Source organism: Diadema antillarum, unplaced genomic scaffold (genome assembly GCF_040938485.1).
Source record: "Diadema antillarum isolate AM-2024a unplaced genomic scaffold, OU_Dant_1.0 seq00000569_RagTag, whole genome shotgun sequence".
NCBI lineage: Eukaryota > Metazoa > Echinodermata > Echinoidea > Diadematoida > Diadematidae > Diadema > Diadema antillarum.
The window spans coordinates 291,891-307,641 of NW_027271507.1; the positions used below are offsets into that span (position 1 = coordinate 291,891).

The 15,751-nt window shown below is 39.5% G+C and overlaps 1 protein-coding gene across 1 annotated transcript in view; it reads right to left on the minus strand.

Moving 5' to 3' along the window:
• Nucleotides 1–1,771: 1,771 nt before the first annotated feature.
• LOC139735284 (slit homolog 2 protein-like) overlaps nt 1,772–15,751 on the minus strand; it is a 165,147-nt gene continuing 151,167 nt past the window's right edge. The window contains exons 26-33 of the mRNA XM_071646040.1: nt 14,194–14,265; nt 7,205–7,368; nt 6,440–6,653; nt 5,705–5,844; nt 4,754–4,847; nt 3,322–4,052; nt 2,890–3,099; nt 1,772–2,321 (exon numbers count right to left, since the gene is read on the minus strand). Coding sequence (XP_071502141.1) covers nt 2,092–2,321; nt 2,890–3,099; nt 3,322–4,052; nt 4,754–4,847; nt 5,705–5,844; nt 6,440–6,653; nt 7,205–7,368; nt 14,194–14,265 — 1,855 coding nt within the window. The 3' untranslated portion in view covers nt 1,772–2,091. The remainder of the gene's footprint in view (nt 2,322–2,889; nt 3,100–3,321; nt 4,053–4,753; nt 4,848–5,704; nt 5,845–6,439; nt 6,654–7,204; nt 7,369–14,193; nt 14,266–15,751) is intronic.

Consider the following 15,751-nt stretch of genomic DNA (forward strand, 5'->3'; position numbering starts at 1 on the left):
AATGTAATCACCTGATGAAATGTATGAAGATTTCTTTCTCTCTCAATATTAGGCAACATGACAACATTGAATTCATTTTCATTACAATCAATTAAAGTAATTGGCTTACAATATTTACATATATATATAATATAGCGATGTTGGTGCATATTCAAGACTTGAATCTGACACCATTCTCTTACTGGCAATATCAAGCAATGCTGGAAATGATAATCATTCCCTTTAATATTATCTCCTCCTCTCTAACCATTCTAAATTCATATTCGTTTGAGATTCACATGACAAAAATACACAGAATACCTTACACTTACATATTTTCTTTGTCAGATAAGAAATGTTTCTTCGCGTGAAGTTTATCATTCATTTTGGCTTGAAAGGACACTTATCTTCACATCTCACAAAGTCTATTTAACCTGCAATAACAGCTTATAGATCAATGGTATGTTTTCCTACATTGTGATTTTTGTTCCTTTACATACAATTCCACATGCAAAGTTCAGTGATTCTGACCAACTACACTTCCCTTCCAGTGAGAATTGACAGACTCTGTGGCACAATTTAACAGACCAATTTGGGTGCTGCAAAAATGAGATTTGAAACTCTTCTTTGGTTGTCTTCCCCTTTACTAGTAGACTAGATCTCTGATGCAAGAGGGAATTTCAAACATACCCAGCATCTCAAAATGTAAAAGTGTCCTTCGTTCCGAGAAAACATCGGTGAAACTGGAAAAGCATGTCATCTCAACAGCGTGCATGATTCTTTTTATGTACAATCCATGTTTTCACAAAGATAAATATACAAATATTCAAATAAGGATGACATATATCCCTCTATACAACATCACATATATATCACGCCCACAATCTTCCCTAATACTTTTTGTTATTGAGCCGTGCTACACATAGTGTAGACATCAACGTCCCGTAAACTCAACTTTACTTATCATAGTATACATTACCGATTGATTACCTATGTACAACATATCAATGTACCACAACATTTCTGAGAATCAAATGGTCACCACAAAACAAAGATGCTAAGCTTGGGTGGCAGTGCATGTGTACTTCACCACAGAAGCATTGATGACTGTGACATGATGCAAAAAGGCCGTATCTCCATCAAACAAGGAGTTCAAGACAAATATGTTGTAATAAGCATTACTTGAGTAAGCTTTGGTGCAAACGGACTGTACAACTGACAGTTTTTGAAATATAATCGGTATGCTTGTCTATATTTTCACATTGATTGTACAATGCACAACTTTTTATGAGGGCAGAGGAGCCACATATTGTGCCGAGATGACATTCCATTAACAAAAATAATTCTACATGTAACTACTGTAATTGCAAGATCAGCAATTACTTGATTTCTGCTCTTTTAGTTTATTTTTTTTTTTGTGCTCTTACATTTTATCAAAACACTGTAGATACTGCATAATACTTGTGTAGTGGCAAACATGACATTTTTATTCTTATAAACTGAACACAGGTCAGGGCAAAAGCAGCCCTTGAGGCTCAATGAACACTGCCACTTGTAGTGAATTCACACCAGAGACAGCAGTATATGTCACAAAAATAAATACAATACATCTTGGCATACTAAGAAGTAAAAGAAAATCTTGCATTAAAGTGGCATGAAAAAGTGTTTAAAAATTTGGTATGGCCTCTGAAAATGGATACACTTATGATGGTGTCAATTTTTCACTTCAATGTGTTATTATTTTTTTTTCTCAGCATCTTTTGATTTTAAAGAACAACATTTGAATAATTTGTCTCTAATTGAATGACTTTAAAACACTCAAATATCAATAGCTCCACTATACACCTGCAAAAAAGCAAAACTTAACAAAATGGCATGACTGTTGAATATTAATGCCTACTATACAAATATATCAACAGATCCTGTACACATTTTACAGCACTGCGTTTCAATATCAATTCTATACATGAGTGAATGCTTACAATGAAGGTACAACAAGAGTGAGTGATTGAGTGAGAGAGAGAGAGAGAGAGAAAACGAGAAAGAGAATGGGTAAAGAAACAGCCGTGAGATGGTTTCTGGGCCCTCGGTACGGGAGCAGGCAGGACCAATCTAACCTCCCGCGCATCCCTGGCAAGCGCAATTCGTGACAATCTGGACCTGCGTGGTGTTGGTGGAGCCGTCCGGGCAGTGGAGTCGGACGGTGCGACTGTGGGCGCTGCGCGGCCGGCAGCACGAGGGACCGCACTGTCCAGAGCAGACTTTGTTGCGAATCGGTCGCAATGTGCGGCACCCGTTCATCTCAAATATCTCGTTTGTCTTGAGTCCAGTACAGGTTGTCTCTACACGAGTGAGAAAATAGACAAAGATCAAAATAGCAAATAAGCTCCCCATGTAACAGTTCCTACATCTTTCCCAATTATCATACTTGACATGTCAGTAACATTTACCTTACCATTTTTCTCTCTCCATAGAAACAAAAGTCATTCTAAACCTTTTTTTCAGAAGATGATGTTCACCGAAAATGACCATTATATCAAGCCTAAAGAGGCCAACTTATGTAGTGCATAAAGACATAGTTGTATGTGCAAAGAGAATATATGAAAAAGACATCAGTTGATCAATGTTCACTTGGTTTTGAATCATGGATAATATTTGACCATCCTCCAAGAGCTTTGAGGGAGATCAAACTGTAGATTAATTATGTACCTGATTGCCCAATACTTAAAGGCTATAATCATGTAACCTCTGCTATGCTCCAGTGATTTGAAGCTGAAATCCAAGAGTACAAATGGATATTTCACAGGGGTTTAATGACCGTGTGATGCAATGGGACACACTTTTGTACATCTCAAAGTAATACAGCTCCAGCGGGAAGGGAGAAAATTTGGAAGCAATCTTTGGGCCTACCCTGGTCACACATGGGTCCCATCCAGCCGTCCTGGCAGTCGCAGCGGTAGGTGAACTCATCTTCCACCAGACAGAAGCCATTCCGACACCGGTGCTCCTGGCAGGGGTTGGGCGTGTCGTGGGCGGGGCAACCCTCTACTACGCCCACACGATTCTTGGCACTTGTCAGGGGCATCGGCTGGTGGTTTATGAAGAATGCCCGGATGCAACCTATCATGGGTGATTGCCCACAGCAAATTCTGATTAATCCATGAAATCACACTTTATTTAGGCTAAGCAATACGCCAAAATCATTCAACGAAATGAACTGTTGCTAGCATGAACTACAGAGCAAGGACAGAGCAAATGAACTTTGTTTTCAAGACACAGATTTGCTGATATGGACACTTATGTAGCAGCTGACTAAAATCAAGATAGGTATTCAGAACTCACCACGGAGACTAGTCTTGTTGCGGAGATGCCAGGAGTTGACGGCAAAGTTCTGCTGACTGACCGGCAGACCTCCGATGTAGAGCAAGGCGTTGACGTCCAGCCGGTCTCTCTCGCCAGCATTGGTCTTGGTTTGCCAGGGTCCGCCGTCGATGGACATGGACACGTTGCGTTTGTTGAGGACCAGCTGCAAGGTGTGGAAATCTCCCTGGTTCAGCTTCTTTTGGTTGAACATGGTCGCAGCGGGGAAGTTGCCGACATCGTAGCTGACGCGGATACGGCCGCGGAACAGCTCGACAGCGATGTGGTGGATGACCCCGAGGTACAGGAGAACGCCGTTCTCCTCCGTGGTGGCAAAGACCAGAGTGAAGTTGATGATCTGCAGGTTGCTGGGCCGGTAGTACTCCACGTACGACTCCCCTCCCGGCCTGAAGCTCATGCTGGTGGACACCTCGCACTTCCTCCCGTAGAAGCCCGGCAGGCACATGCACTCAAAGGAGTGGGTGATGTTGCTCTCGTAGCACTGGCCGTGGTTGTGGCAGTTGCAGGGCGTGTCGCTGATGTAGATGTTGGCGTTCATCTCGCAGAACTGACCGATGTAGCCCTGGGCACAGCGGCAGACAAACTGGTTGCGGTCCTGCTCACACACACCTTCATTCTGGCAGGTCCGAGTGCGGCAGTCCTCATAGCCCTCGGTGCAGTTGACCCCGCGGTGACCTGGAGGACACTCACATCTGGAAAAAAAGAGCAAGTTTATTATTGTAAAATGCCATTAACTAGTATTACTCATCAGAAATATAATGCATCATACATTATGCTAGTAAAAACCAAATATCTTAACATTACACTTCAAGCTGATTTGAAAAAAAATAATGGTGGCAAAATATCTACCTACTCCAAAGAAATGTTAAAGTGAGCCTGATGCGAGAAAATCCTTCAGATCTAAATGTCAAAAAATTATGTTACTAACATGTTGTATTTGAATACAAAACAAACTTGTGACAGCTAAATGTACAAAAAGTTGCTTCTAGAATACACAGTCTGCTGGCTGAATGATTCATACCCATCATTTCAATTCAATCAGAGCAATCCCATACATCACTATCAAAATATGCAGAATATTTAATTTCAATCAACTTTAGCAAATTTTTCATCTTGTCAAAGGACATATTCAATAGGCGAGGCCAAGGATCTCCAAATATATAAGAATCTGGAGTCTCATCCATCAAACCTAAGTACGCACTAGTTTCTCACAGTCAGCTGACCAGGGCCCCATTTCATAAAAGATGTTAGGATAGCGGCTCTTGCTGGAATGGCAACTCACAATAGCAACAGCCAATCAGGAAGCTGGATTCTAACCGTTGTCACGACAATTGAAATTCCAGCAAGAGTTGCTATCATATCAACTTTTTATGAAACGGGGCACAGATCTTACCTGTAGAAGTGGCCGAGATCAAAACAGACCCCTCCATTTTGGCACGGATCCACGCTGGGGTGGCACAGGTCAATGTCTACCTCACAGTAGTCACCTGTTTCGGGACGAAAAGGGTTTAAAGATAATTGCAGGGGAAAATGTGCAGAATGTGAAGGCATCAGCTAAGCACCAGCCATTCATTATACTATATCATCATATTCTCTATATTATATCATGTAATATGATTTTCCATTTGTATTTGATATTGAAGTGCCAATTAAATAAATAAATAAATAGATAATAACAATTATGATTAATAGTCTCATCTTAATAGCATACTTGGCTTTCACTCAGCTCTCCTAAAGCACTTTAACATGAATTGCATGATTTGTCTTAAAGCCGTTAAGTACCAAATCAAAATGAAAATTGGGAAGCTGATGTAGTTATGCCCATATCCTCCTGCTTGAGGCTCATATTTTGTTGAAAAAGTTACATTGTTCAGAATGTCAAATGTTAGATTGTGATTCTGAGTATGTGATTGAGTGAGAAAACAGCTATTCTCTCCGTGAAATGTACAAAGTAAAGTGTTCTATGCGAGAATGGTTGTGTGAAGATAGGTAGTGGGAATATGAGAACTCCTGGCACTTTTTAGCATATATTCAGATAAGTAGGCTTGGCATATAACTGCTTCATCATTGACAAGCCAACAGCAACATGGCACAAGGAGATTAAAAATTATATTTTTGTTTTTGAGTGGGAACATATCATGGATTGGATATCACACCTCTGAAAGACATTGCTGGTTGATGAATAACATACTTGAGGTAATAAGCTACTTTTAAAAAGTACAAATACACAGGTCAATCCAACTTGCTTGACACTGATGAACTGTGTGGCAAAGGCATTATAATATGTTTCTCTGAACAGTAATCCCTGGCGACCTTTGACCCCACTATCAGTGTCACCTCTCACCTTTGTAACCCTGCGAACACCTGCAGGTGTAGTTGTTGATGCCGTCCACACAGGTGCCGTTGTTGAGACAAAGATGGGCGCGGCAGTCATCCACGTTGATCTCACACATGTCGCCTGAAAACCCTGTTGCACAGTCACATCTGTATAAGGATGAGAAGAAAAAGCAACATATAATATGAGATGAAAATATACTGGACACAGCATATATTTTGCAGGGTTCTTATTTTAGTGAAGTTTGCAAGTCTGCTATTCCAGAAATTAACAGCACACAATAAATACAAATGCAAAAATGCATGCATACATTTCTCTGTTCATTGCTGTACTCCATGATCATTAAATTCAACCTCTCATAAAATTTTTGGAAGTCCTGAGTGGAGAAAAATTAGACTTGCTGAATATATGTCATGCACAGTACCTGGTACATACACACTTTTATTTCTAGTAATCTTCAGTCTTGATTCCATGTAATACAAATAAATCAATTTTACACTATCACTTTGATAACAAAATGAACAAAACAATTATGCACTTTTTTTTCAAAAAGTATATATAAAGTAATTACAATATGAATATCTGGAAATATCTTTACATAATTTTTCATACACACACACACACACACACACACACACACTTGCTTAGTTGGTCTATTGTTCATTTTTTAATGTGAGTAGAAAGGTGACATTTAGAATAGATAAGTGCCGCATCAGCATGGTAAAGGAGATTTCCGTCACTCACCTGAACCCACCAGCCAGGTTTTCGCAGACTCCGCCATTCATGCACGGCCGCTGGTCGCACTCGTTGATCTCAGCCTCACAGTTCTGGCCCTTGAACCCGGCGGGGCACTGGCAGCGGTAGCGTTCGATGGGGTCGGTGAGACACACGCCCTCATTCTCACACGGCGATGAGAGGCAGGGGTCGCACTTTGCTCGGATCATGATATCTGGTTCCTCTGCAAAGAGAGCATCACGGAGCCAGTATGTTATCAGTATGTCCTCACAAATTGCCTAAACACTGATCTTTACCAAGAACATCCTATCGTCAAATATAGAGAATTTGTTCATACTTTCCTGAAATATCCATATCCAGACTCTTTGCTGACATGAGGTGACTCGATAATGAACATTGTCCAATGTACATCACATTTTAAGATCTGTTGCCACTGGAAATGCCACTCCTTGACAATTTTCCATTGCTATTTTCACACACTACAGATACTTTTCATTATTTTTTCTCTCTCTTTTGTTATTTTAAAAAAAATGAAACGGTCCCCCCAAAATTAATATATCAAAGTTGTTTTACCAAATTGGCAATTTTTGTGGCAAATTTCTTTCTGATTTTGTGCAGATTTAATACACCACTTCCACCTAATCCCTCTCTAATGTAAGATGTGCACTGGTATTCAGAGTTTCCAATTTCTAATTGCTAATTTCTGCAGCAAGTTTCTCCTAGGATGTGATGGGTTAAAGCTTCACAGATCATTGACCCTTCTCTAATATATACCTGTGCAGAGGAATTTCCTGGATGGTGCAGTGAGGAGGAGCTTGCCCCGGAGGACGTAGGGTTCCGAGCAGCTGGCGATCCCGGGCTCCTTCCACCCGTCCTTCACCCAGTCAGACAGCCAGCGCAGGTTGCAGTCGCAGTACAGCGGGTTGCCACCGAGAGCCCTATATGCAGGTGACAGCCCGGACAATAAGGAGAAGATGGGAAAAGGGTACGTCAGTTCATGTCAATCATTGCCACAGATAATTGAAGAAAAACCCACAGAGAATTGTAATCACATAATCCTGTCTCGGAACATGACAAGGACACTGAGTCAGTCAAATTGGTAGTTTAGCAAACAAAAGCAGATAAAAATGATAACATGCACACACACAAAGAGACATACACACACACACACACACACACATACTTTAATACACTGAAAGACAAAGAAATGCTAAAAAACAGTTAACAGAGATAATCTGACACTCATCATTTTCGGCAATAAACAGTGTTGTCCTATAATAATAATAAAAGAAAATGGGCAATTAATGTTTGATGATTAATCTTTTAATCCTCCAACAGAATGGCCAAAGAGCGCAAAAAGAGCATGACATTTATTTGCAGAATGTTGGTACATTGTATGCATGTTTGTCAAATATCTCTTCACAACTACACCTTGTACTACGATGTATATAGCGCCATCTACAGGACAATTTCTGCTATGTTCTTTGGATGCCCTGTAATAATGAGGCATAGGAAGCTCTCAGTACTTTGTGATTTCATAGATGTAATCTCATTGGTCTAAGACAACAAGTTTATTTCTGAGAATATCTTACATTGTAGATTTATACATTTCTATCACAGTGAGTATATTATACAGATATTGACTTAACAGAGGTGGAATATAACATTTGAGATCCTCGCGGGAAGTTATATTTTTGTCGAGGATTATTATATTTTTCCGAAGCGCGTAGCGCTGAGGAAAAATATAATATTTCGAGACAAAAATATAACTTCCCAAGGGAAATGAAATGTTATATTCCTACCGAAGGAAAAAAGTCAATATCTGTTATATTATATGACCTACAGTACAAGAAATAAACTGCTGTATAAAGCAACACGACTTCTCCTTTTTAAAACCCACAGTCAAATTCATGAACGCGCGTGACAATGCTCGGCACTGTTAGTGATATGCAATCGAGCCAAACCGAGCCATAACTATGATGGCTTTCGCGTAGGCCCTACTATCGGTAATTCGTTCTTCCGTGGCATATAGCCGTGCAGGAGCATTCCTAGAACAGTCGCTATTCAATCATACGTAGGCCTGTATCGAGGGCCTATTTACGTAGCGGTAACGTTAGACTTATTAGAGCTAGATTTTGTAATGCCAGTTGTAAAATTATTTTTTTTTTAAATTGTAGAAGACTACCGTAACTGCCGCTTTTGGTCTAAAGCAAGCTTGTTGAGGTAAGTGTTTGTGGTGATGTATGAGAATGTGAACTTTCTAACAATGTAGGGCCTAATCTCTTCTGTCTGCAGTCACTGGTACATGAACTGTAGACTACGGACCTGGCCCAGGTCCAGGTCCAGCGCTAACGGTTAGTAGCATAGAACTACCGGTGTCAAAGAAACTTACTCAGTTAACTTACTCAGTTCAGGCGGTGGTAATACTAATTGGAATGGGAAATCCTCTGCCTTCCGGCCCTGTCACGACTGTCTAACATTAACGGGAGTAGTAGGCTCTATAGCTTCCAACACATTCACCAGTTTGTTTCTCTCTCAAGCTGCCATACCAGTTACAACACTGCTAACAGTTTGACAAAAACAAATCTGTTGCAATTTCGCAATTCTCGCTTGTAGCGCGTGTATGCTGTGCATGAAGTGTTGTCTACCGCTAACGCTTTACAGTAGTGTGCTGTGTACTGTGGTCACGGCGATTGCATTCGTGTATGTGCAAAGCGTCTCTGTGTATGTTGCGCGCATCATAACAATTGGTTTTTGATGACGTCACCCCTCCTGATATAACGCATTTGTTTAACGTAGTCGCTGTTATATTCCATGGTTGTACGTAATTTACGTCATGTTATGGAAATGTAACGCTTCTCATCCTTGTGACAATGGTCACGTGACTGCATTTTGACCAATCACACATTGATATCTATATAGGTCATATAATATTACAAAATATTACACAATCATGAGATAATATACTACTCTACTATAAATCTATTCAGACAAATAAATGCTGCTTGCCCAGTATGTCTGCTTGTAATAGACCTTTAGTTTCATCTGCTCCATTCACTACTATTTTAAAAGCAAAAGTCATGTTGATTATACATTACCGTGCTGGTTATGGCTATGACAGGCAAGCCTTTGCTGTGCATTAAGTTTCCTTGAACAAATTGCCCGTACGATGTATGCCAATGCAGAATATGTCAAAAGAAAATTTAAATGTAAACTGGCCCATATACAGGTAGCAAAGTTCCTTTCTCCCTTTCTTTCTTTTTTTAGTAGAACTTTGTGACAATTTATGTCAGTCACATGCAAATAAAAATTGAGAGCAGAAAAATGCCCAATAAGTTTCCTTGGGGGACCATGTCAAGCAAAGCATACTTCCAAAATTTTTTTTGGACGCAATATGTAACCTGAAAATTTCTTGCCATCTTGCAAAGAATTTCAACCATTCTCGTCCTCGGCATTCCCCAGAACCACTGTGACTTCCTGCCTATGCCTATCACATTCATTTTTTGCTCCAGGCATTGCAAAACAAGAAATTGGATTTAGTAAATACTCAGTCCAGTCCCCGTCATGACTGCCACTGCAAATTTTCAGGGCAAATCTTATGAGTGACATTTTATCTTTGAAATGATTTAACCAGAATTTATGTCCCAGTATTAAACACCAATTGGATAATAAGTCCAATATCCCTTTCAGACCCTCAAGGGGACAAGATTGATTAAAATCCTCCTATTTCTTTTCCCTCACTTTCCACACCACTTTTTCTCAGTCTCTCTTCTCCCCTCAGGAGTCTGTCTAAGACCTTGATCTCTAGTCATATAACTGAAAATGGTCTGGAACTGCATGTTAACTACCAGAATTTTGAAATGTATGCATTTTATTTGTAATACTTTTTTATACCTCTGCCATGGAAGGAGGTTATGTTTTCATCGGTGTTTGTTTGTTTGTGTGTTTGTCTGTGCGCAAAATAACTCAAAAAGTTGTGAACGGAATTGGATGAAACTTACAGGATAGGTTGAGAATGACAACAGGAACAGGGTTAGATGATTAAACTTTGGTAGTGATCCAGGATTTTTTTTTTTATTCATGAAGGATTTTCGCTATTTTGGCAGATAAGGTCAATGAACTTTGGAGTTGAAGCTGTGCATTTATTGAGGTTTGAATACACGCACTACAGTGCGTGCTCTTGTTTCTTCTTGGGCAAGGCTCTATTTGCCAATGACATAATCCTTCAAAAAAAGTTCAAAGAATTCCTGGATCCACAGGGTGGTGCAGATCACTACCAAAATTTAACTCTCTGTTTCTGGTGTCATTATCAACTTTTCCTGTGCGTTTCATTGAAATCTGTTCACAACTTTTTGAGTTACTTTGCAAACAGACAGACAAACAAACAAACAAACCAACACCAACAAAAACAGAACCTTCTTGGTGGAGGTAACAATGAAGACTGATGAATGAGAAGACAGGCCAATAGGCTGATAGGTAAGGCAAAGAGAGAGATTGAGAGAGAGAGAGAGAAAGACAGGAAAAAAAGAAATGTCTCTACAGCGACTGGTTATACCCCCGCCAAACAACATTTCATAAGCTTAGGTCAAAACAACATTTCATAAGCTTTGGTCAAAAAACTGAGGAAGTAGTTAAATCCGCAAGATCTTTCCTTGATCTTCTGCCATTAATATGCCGTTACCATGGCAACATACTTTCGGGTACTGTCGAAAAATGCGTCTTGCACATCTACAACCAAAGGCACACATCTGTACCAAGTTTCATGGAAATTGGGCAAAAACTGAGGAAGTAGTTTGCAACACAAAATTTTCCGTCATTTTGGCTCATAATATGTGAGCTGTTACCATGGCAACATACTTTTTGTCACTGTCAAGAAATGTGTCTTGCTGACCTATATCCTAAGACAAACATTCAATATGAATTCCATGAGAATTGGAAGAACACTGATGAAGCAGTTTTGCCATGAAGCATTTTGCCCTATATTTTACCAATAACATGCCGTTACCATGGCAACGCACTTTTTGCCACTGCGGAAATATGTGTCTTGCACATTAACATATTCAGATGAACATCTGTACCTAATTTCATAAAAATTGATCAAAAACTGTGGGAGGAGTTCGCGACGCAAGATTTGTACCCATTTTTGCCCATAATATGCCGTTACCATGGCAACGTACTTTTGGGTACTGTCAAAAAATATGTCTTGCACATCTACAACCCAAGGCACACATCTGTGCCAAGTTTTATGGGAATCGGTTGAAAACTGAGGAAGTAGTTCGCGACGCAAGATTTGCAACGGACCGACCGCCCGACCGTCCGCTGATTCCTATATACCCCCTTCAAACTTCGTTTGGCGGGGGTATAATGAGAGAGAATGAGGGTGAGGGATAAGGGGAAAAATTTAATCTGAAGTGGAAATGTTGGGGTGAGAACACAAATATAAAAATTACCTCGTTCAATTAGAGCTCTTGACACATTTACACCCAACATTGCGCAATCCCACTAATTGCTATCGGTTTGGTCGTGATCCAAGGCAGTTTATATATAGGGGCCTGAAATATCCTGTCACGCAACATCCTGGCAGAAGAATGCTGTATCTCATACAGAGAATACCATCAGGTGCCAAAATTCATTCCCTTCCCATCTTCAAGGTACAGATTAAACAATTCACTCAACTGTGAACTGTAATTATTGCCTGCTTCCAGCTCAGATGAACATTTAACATCAAAACAGCAAATGTGTATACAGTTCTGGCAGCCAAAGATATGCTTAATTGATATTGAGTACAAAATCATTCTTATTGAGCTGTTACATCTCCATATTTTTCTTGCAATGCAGTACACCCACTGCTATGTTTAGGGGAAGGGAACAAAATGATAGGCAAACAGAGAGGGTGAGGGATATGGAGAAAAAATTAATCTGAAGTGGAAATGTTGGGATGAGAACACAAAGTTAAAATTACTTTGTTCAATTAGAGCTCTTGACACATTTACACCCTACATTTACAACCACTGTCCAATCAAAAAGTTACTCAAGACGCTTTGTCTACCAAAACACAGAAGGTGCATATTTGAGATATCCCTGCGGTGACATATCTTTTATTTACCAAACAAACATCAATTAAGTAATAGTACACATTCTGGTATGAGTGCATGGTTTGCCTTCTAGCCTTAGCTTTTGGAAAGCTTTGGAAATAAAATGTTCAACTTGTGGAGAAAAATTGGAATCTCTCATGAGATTGGTTTCAACAGCTTTACTTGGGCTTGAAGAAAATTCATATTTTGTAGTTTTGATGGAATATGGGGTGCATTATAAGTCAAGGTATTTTTACTTCTCAACGCAGGAAAAGAAGTTTCCATGTCATCAAAATTACTGCTTACTCCGTATATTTTGTGAGGTTTTTATTTTTGCGAATTCCGTGAGTTGGGTACCATTTGCAAATTTAACAATGCACAAAATTATTACCTCTTATGTCGACATGAACACAACGTGCATGCATACATTTCTCTGTTTGTTACTGTGCTCTATGATCGCAAATTTAACCACTCACATAATTATCAGGAAGTCTTGATTCGCAAAAAATTAGACTGGCTAAATATATGGCGTATACAGTATGTTTTTTTTTTCTTTTTTCATTGCTGAATCCATGACTGGAAACCGGAAGCTAAATCCATTGAAGAGAGGCCAATATCTACAGAATGTGGTCATTCCCTTTCTCTGCTACTCAGATTCCACAGGAACTATTCAATATCGGGACTTCAAACGGAAGCGGGAAAAATGGCTGCTGTCAAACCCAATTTCAGACGTATGGCCTTCCAGATTCGCCAATTCGCCGGGAAATTGGAGTGGTCAGGCACGAATCAGCAGTATCCTGCCCCCCATTTGCATTCTACTCAAACAACAGAGTACGTCAAAAGTTTGGGGAAAAAAATAACTTTCTATTTTTCTCCTTTCTCTTTTTTTTAAAATTCTTCACCCTATCTTTCTTTCATGATGTGGACGGGGAGAGAAATGGGTCAGTTGGGACTGATGACTGAGTGCTGGAATCGTTGGAGACGCTGAGTTGCGAGCGTGCCGCCATCTGGAGGGTCAGGAACTATGAAGCAGACGTTTTGGCAGTTTTGATCTTAGTCACTATAGGCATTGATTGTTAAATGTTAAAGGCAGTACCCCTCATGTACACAGGGCAGGGGTGTGAACTCTCAACTTGGGATTTTACTTGGCAAGTGTCTAGTACTCGACCTGTCTCCATAATATCATGGTGACTGTTCCTATGGACATCAAAACTATTTGCATGCCATGCAAGTGTCTCTGAATTTTCCTTCTGAGCTTAACATGTACTGGGTAGGTGACTAAGAGTCTTTTTTTTTTTGTTGCTGAGAATACGTGTAAGTATAAACATTATTGTATCTTGAAAACACTGGGAAATTACTATCTTTTTTATTTCCACCAAAAATTAATAAAAATCTACACTTAAAATACAATTTTTGAAGTAATCATGGTCATGAATGTGTATACTTCTTTTCCCTTTACTTGGTAAAACCACACCTAGTAAAAAATACATCAATACAAAGCAAAACAAAAAAGGAAAAACAACATAACTGAAACCTAGTAACTACAATGGTAAAATTCACATGTAGGATTTTCTTCTTAAAAGTTTTTTTTCTCCTCTGGATATGGTCCAGCACATAGTCTTTGATGACATGGGATACGGCAATGAAAAGAATGTCACAGTTTGTGAAGTTTTCATTTTAGTTACTTACAAGTGTGTGAGAGAATTGAAATCCTCAAAGGTACCCTCCGAGATGGCCGAGATGTTATTTCCATGGAGAGAGCTGTATTGGGAAGAAACAAAATCAAACAAACATCGCTGTTAAAGAAATGCACTTCTAGTTAGTCTTTCTTCACAGTATGCCTTAGAGAATTTTAGCAACATAAAGAAACTAAACTTTAACAAGGCAATTCTTTGCATAAACGGGAGTATATTCATTAGATTTGGGGTTTTTTTTTTCAGGTTCTCTCTATGTATTTCAATGTATCATTTTAGTTCAAGGGTTACAATACTGCTAGCAAATATGTCCTTGAATTAACAATAAAAACTATAATAAAAAAACGTTCTAATAGCTGTTGCTTCCCTATTGGCAGAATCGCTTTCAGAGAACACAAAGATCTCTTAAAGAGATTGTCCGTACTCATGCATAAAGACAATGATCTAGGCATGGCCAAATCTCACTGTCTTTTTGTATTCCTGCACTGAAAAAATGATGTGCTTGTATGAGCTTTTCCACATGACGTTCTCAGTGGGAAACTGTACACAAAGTATACGAAAAAAACAAAACCCAGTTACAGTGGCTTCCTGAACGTATGACATTAATTTCCTTCAATGTTATGCGGAGTGCAACCCTCACACACTCCTGTGTTTTCCCCCCAATCGAAGATCGCGTGCAGTGAGAGATGACAATCGTCAATCGTTACTGAGGTGATTCACATGTCATTAACGACGGACAATGTGGAGGGTAAACACTCGAGAGAGAGTGTGCGGATGCCATGTTGAGTCATGAAACAATAGAGATGTCATTAACTACCACGCGTGATGTGCCATTGCTGATCAGCATTCACTGATGGGCAAAGGATTTTAATGACCATAACTTTGAAGCAGCAGAAGCCGGCGGGATGCAAACAATTTGCCGGTAATTTGATTTTGACTGGCAAAGGAAAACATCTAGCGATATGCTGACAAATATACTCTATAGATATCAGATAAAAATAAGACGAGGCTCGTTTGTTTAAAAGCTGCTCAGCTAGTATTCAGGGAAAACATACTGTTATTACGATTTCTTGTGGTATTTTGGGGCAGATTTCCTTCCTCATGATTGACAGGTTCATTCTCTGTTTACTCAGTTCTGGAACACTGATTGTTAATCATCCTCATGATTGCTCAAATGTCTGGAATTTATGATGTGGTTTTTACACTTCATCTCTTTTAACCCGCTGAGGAAGGTTTGATTTTGCTACAACACGCATTTCCCATTGACACTTGCCCGAGTATACTCGGGACTGGTCATCAATGGGTTAATCAATGAGAACTAATGTCACTTCCAGAAAAGAAAAAAAAAACTGCGAAAGGAAAGAAGCTTGTCTCCAATCAAACTTTATTCCACTTTAAACTGAAGTACAGATAACCCTTTTGATTAATTTTCAATCTTATTTAAACATTTGGGACATCTGAAACACCTATGAAAATTGACATGTTGCAAATCGCACTATTACTAGCCTAGTGGTGCAACCGCTAAACATAAAAACTAGATGATTTGGAATCTT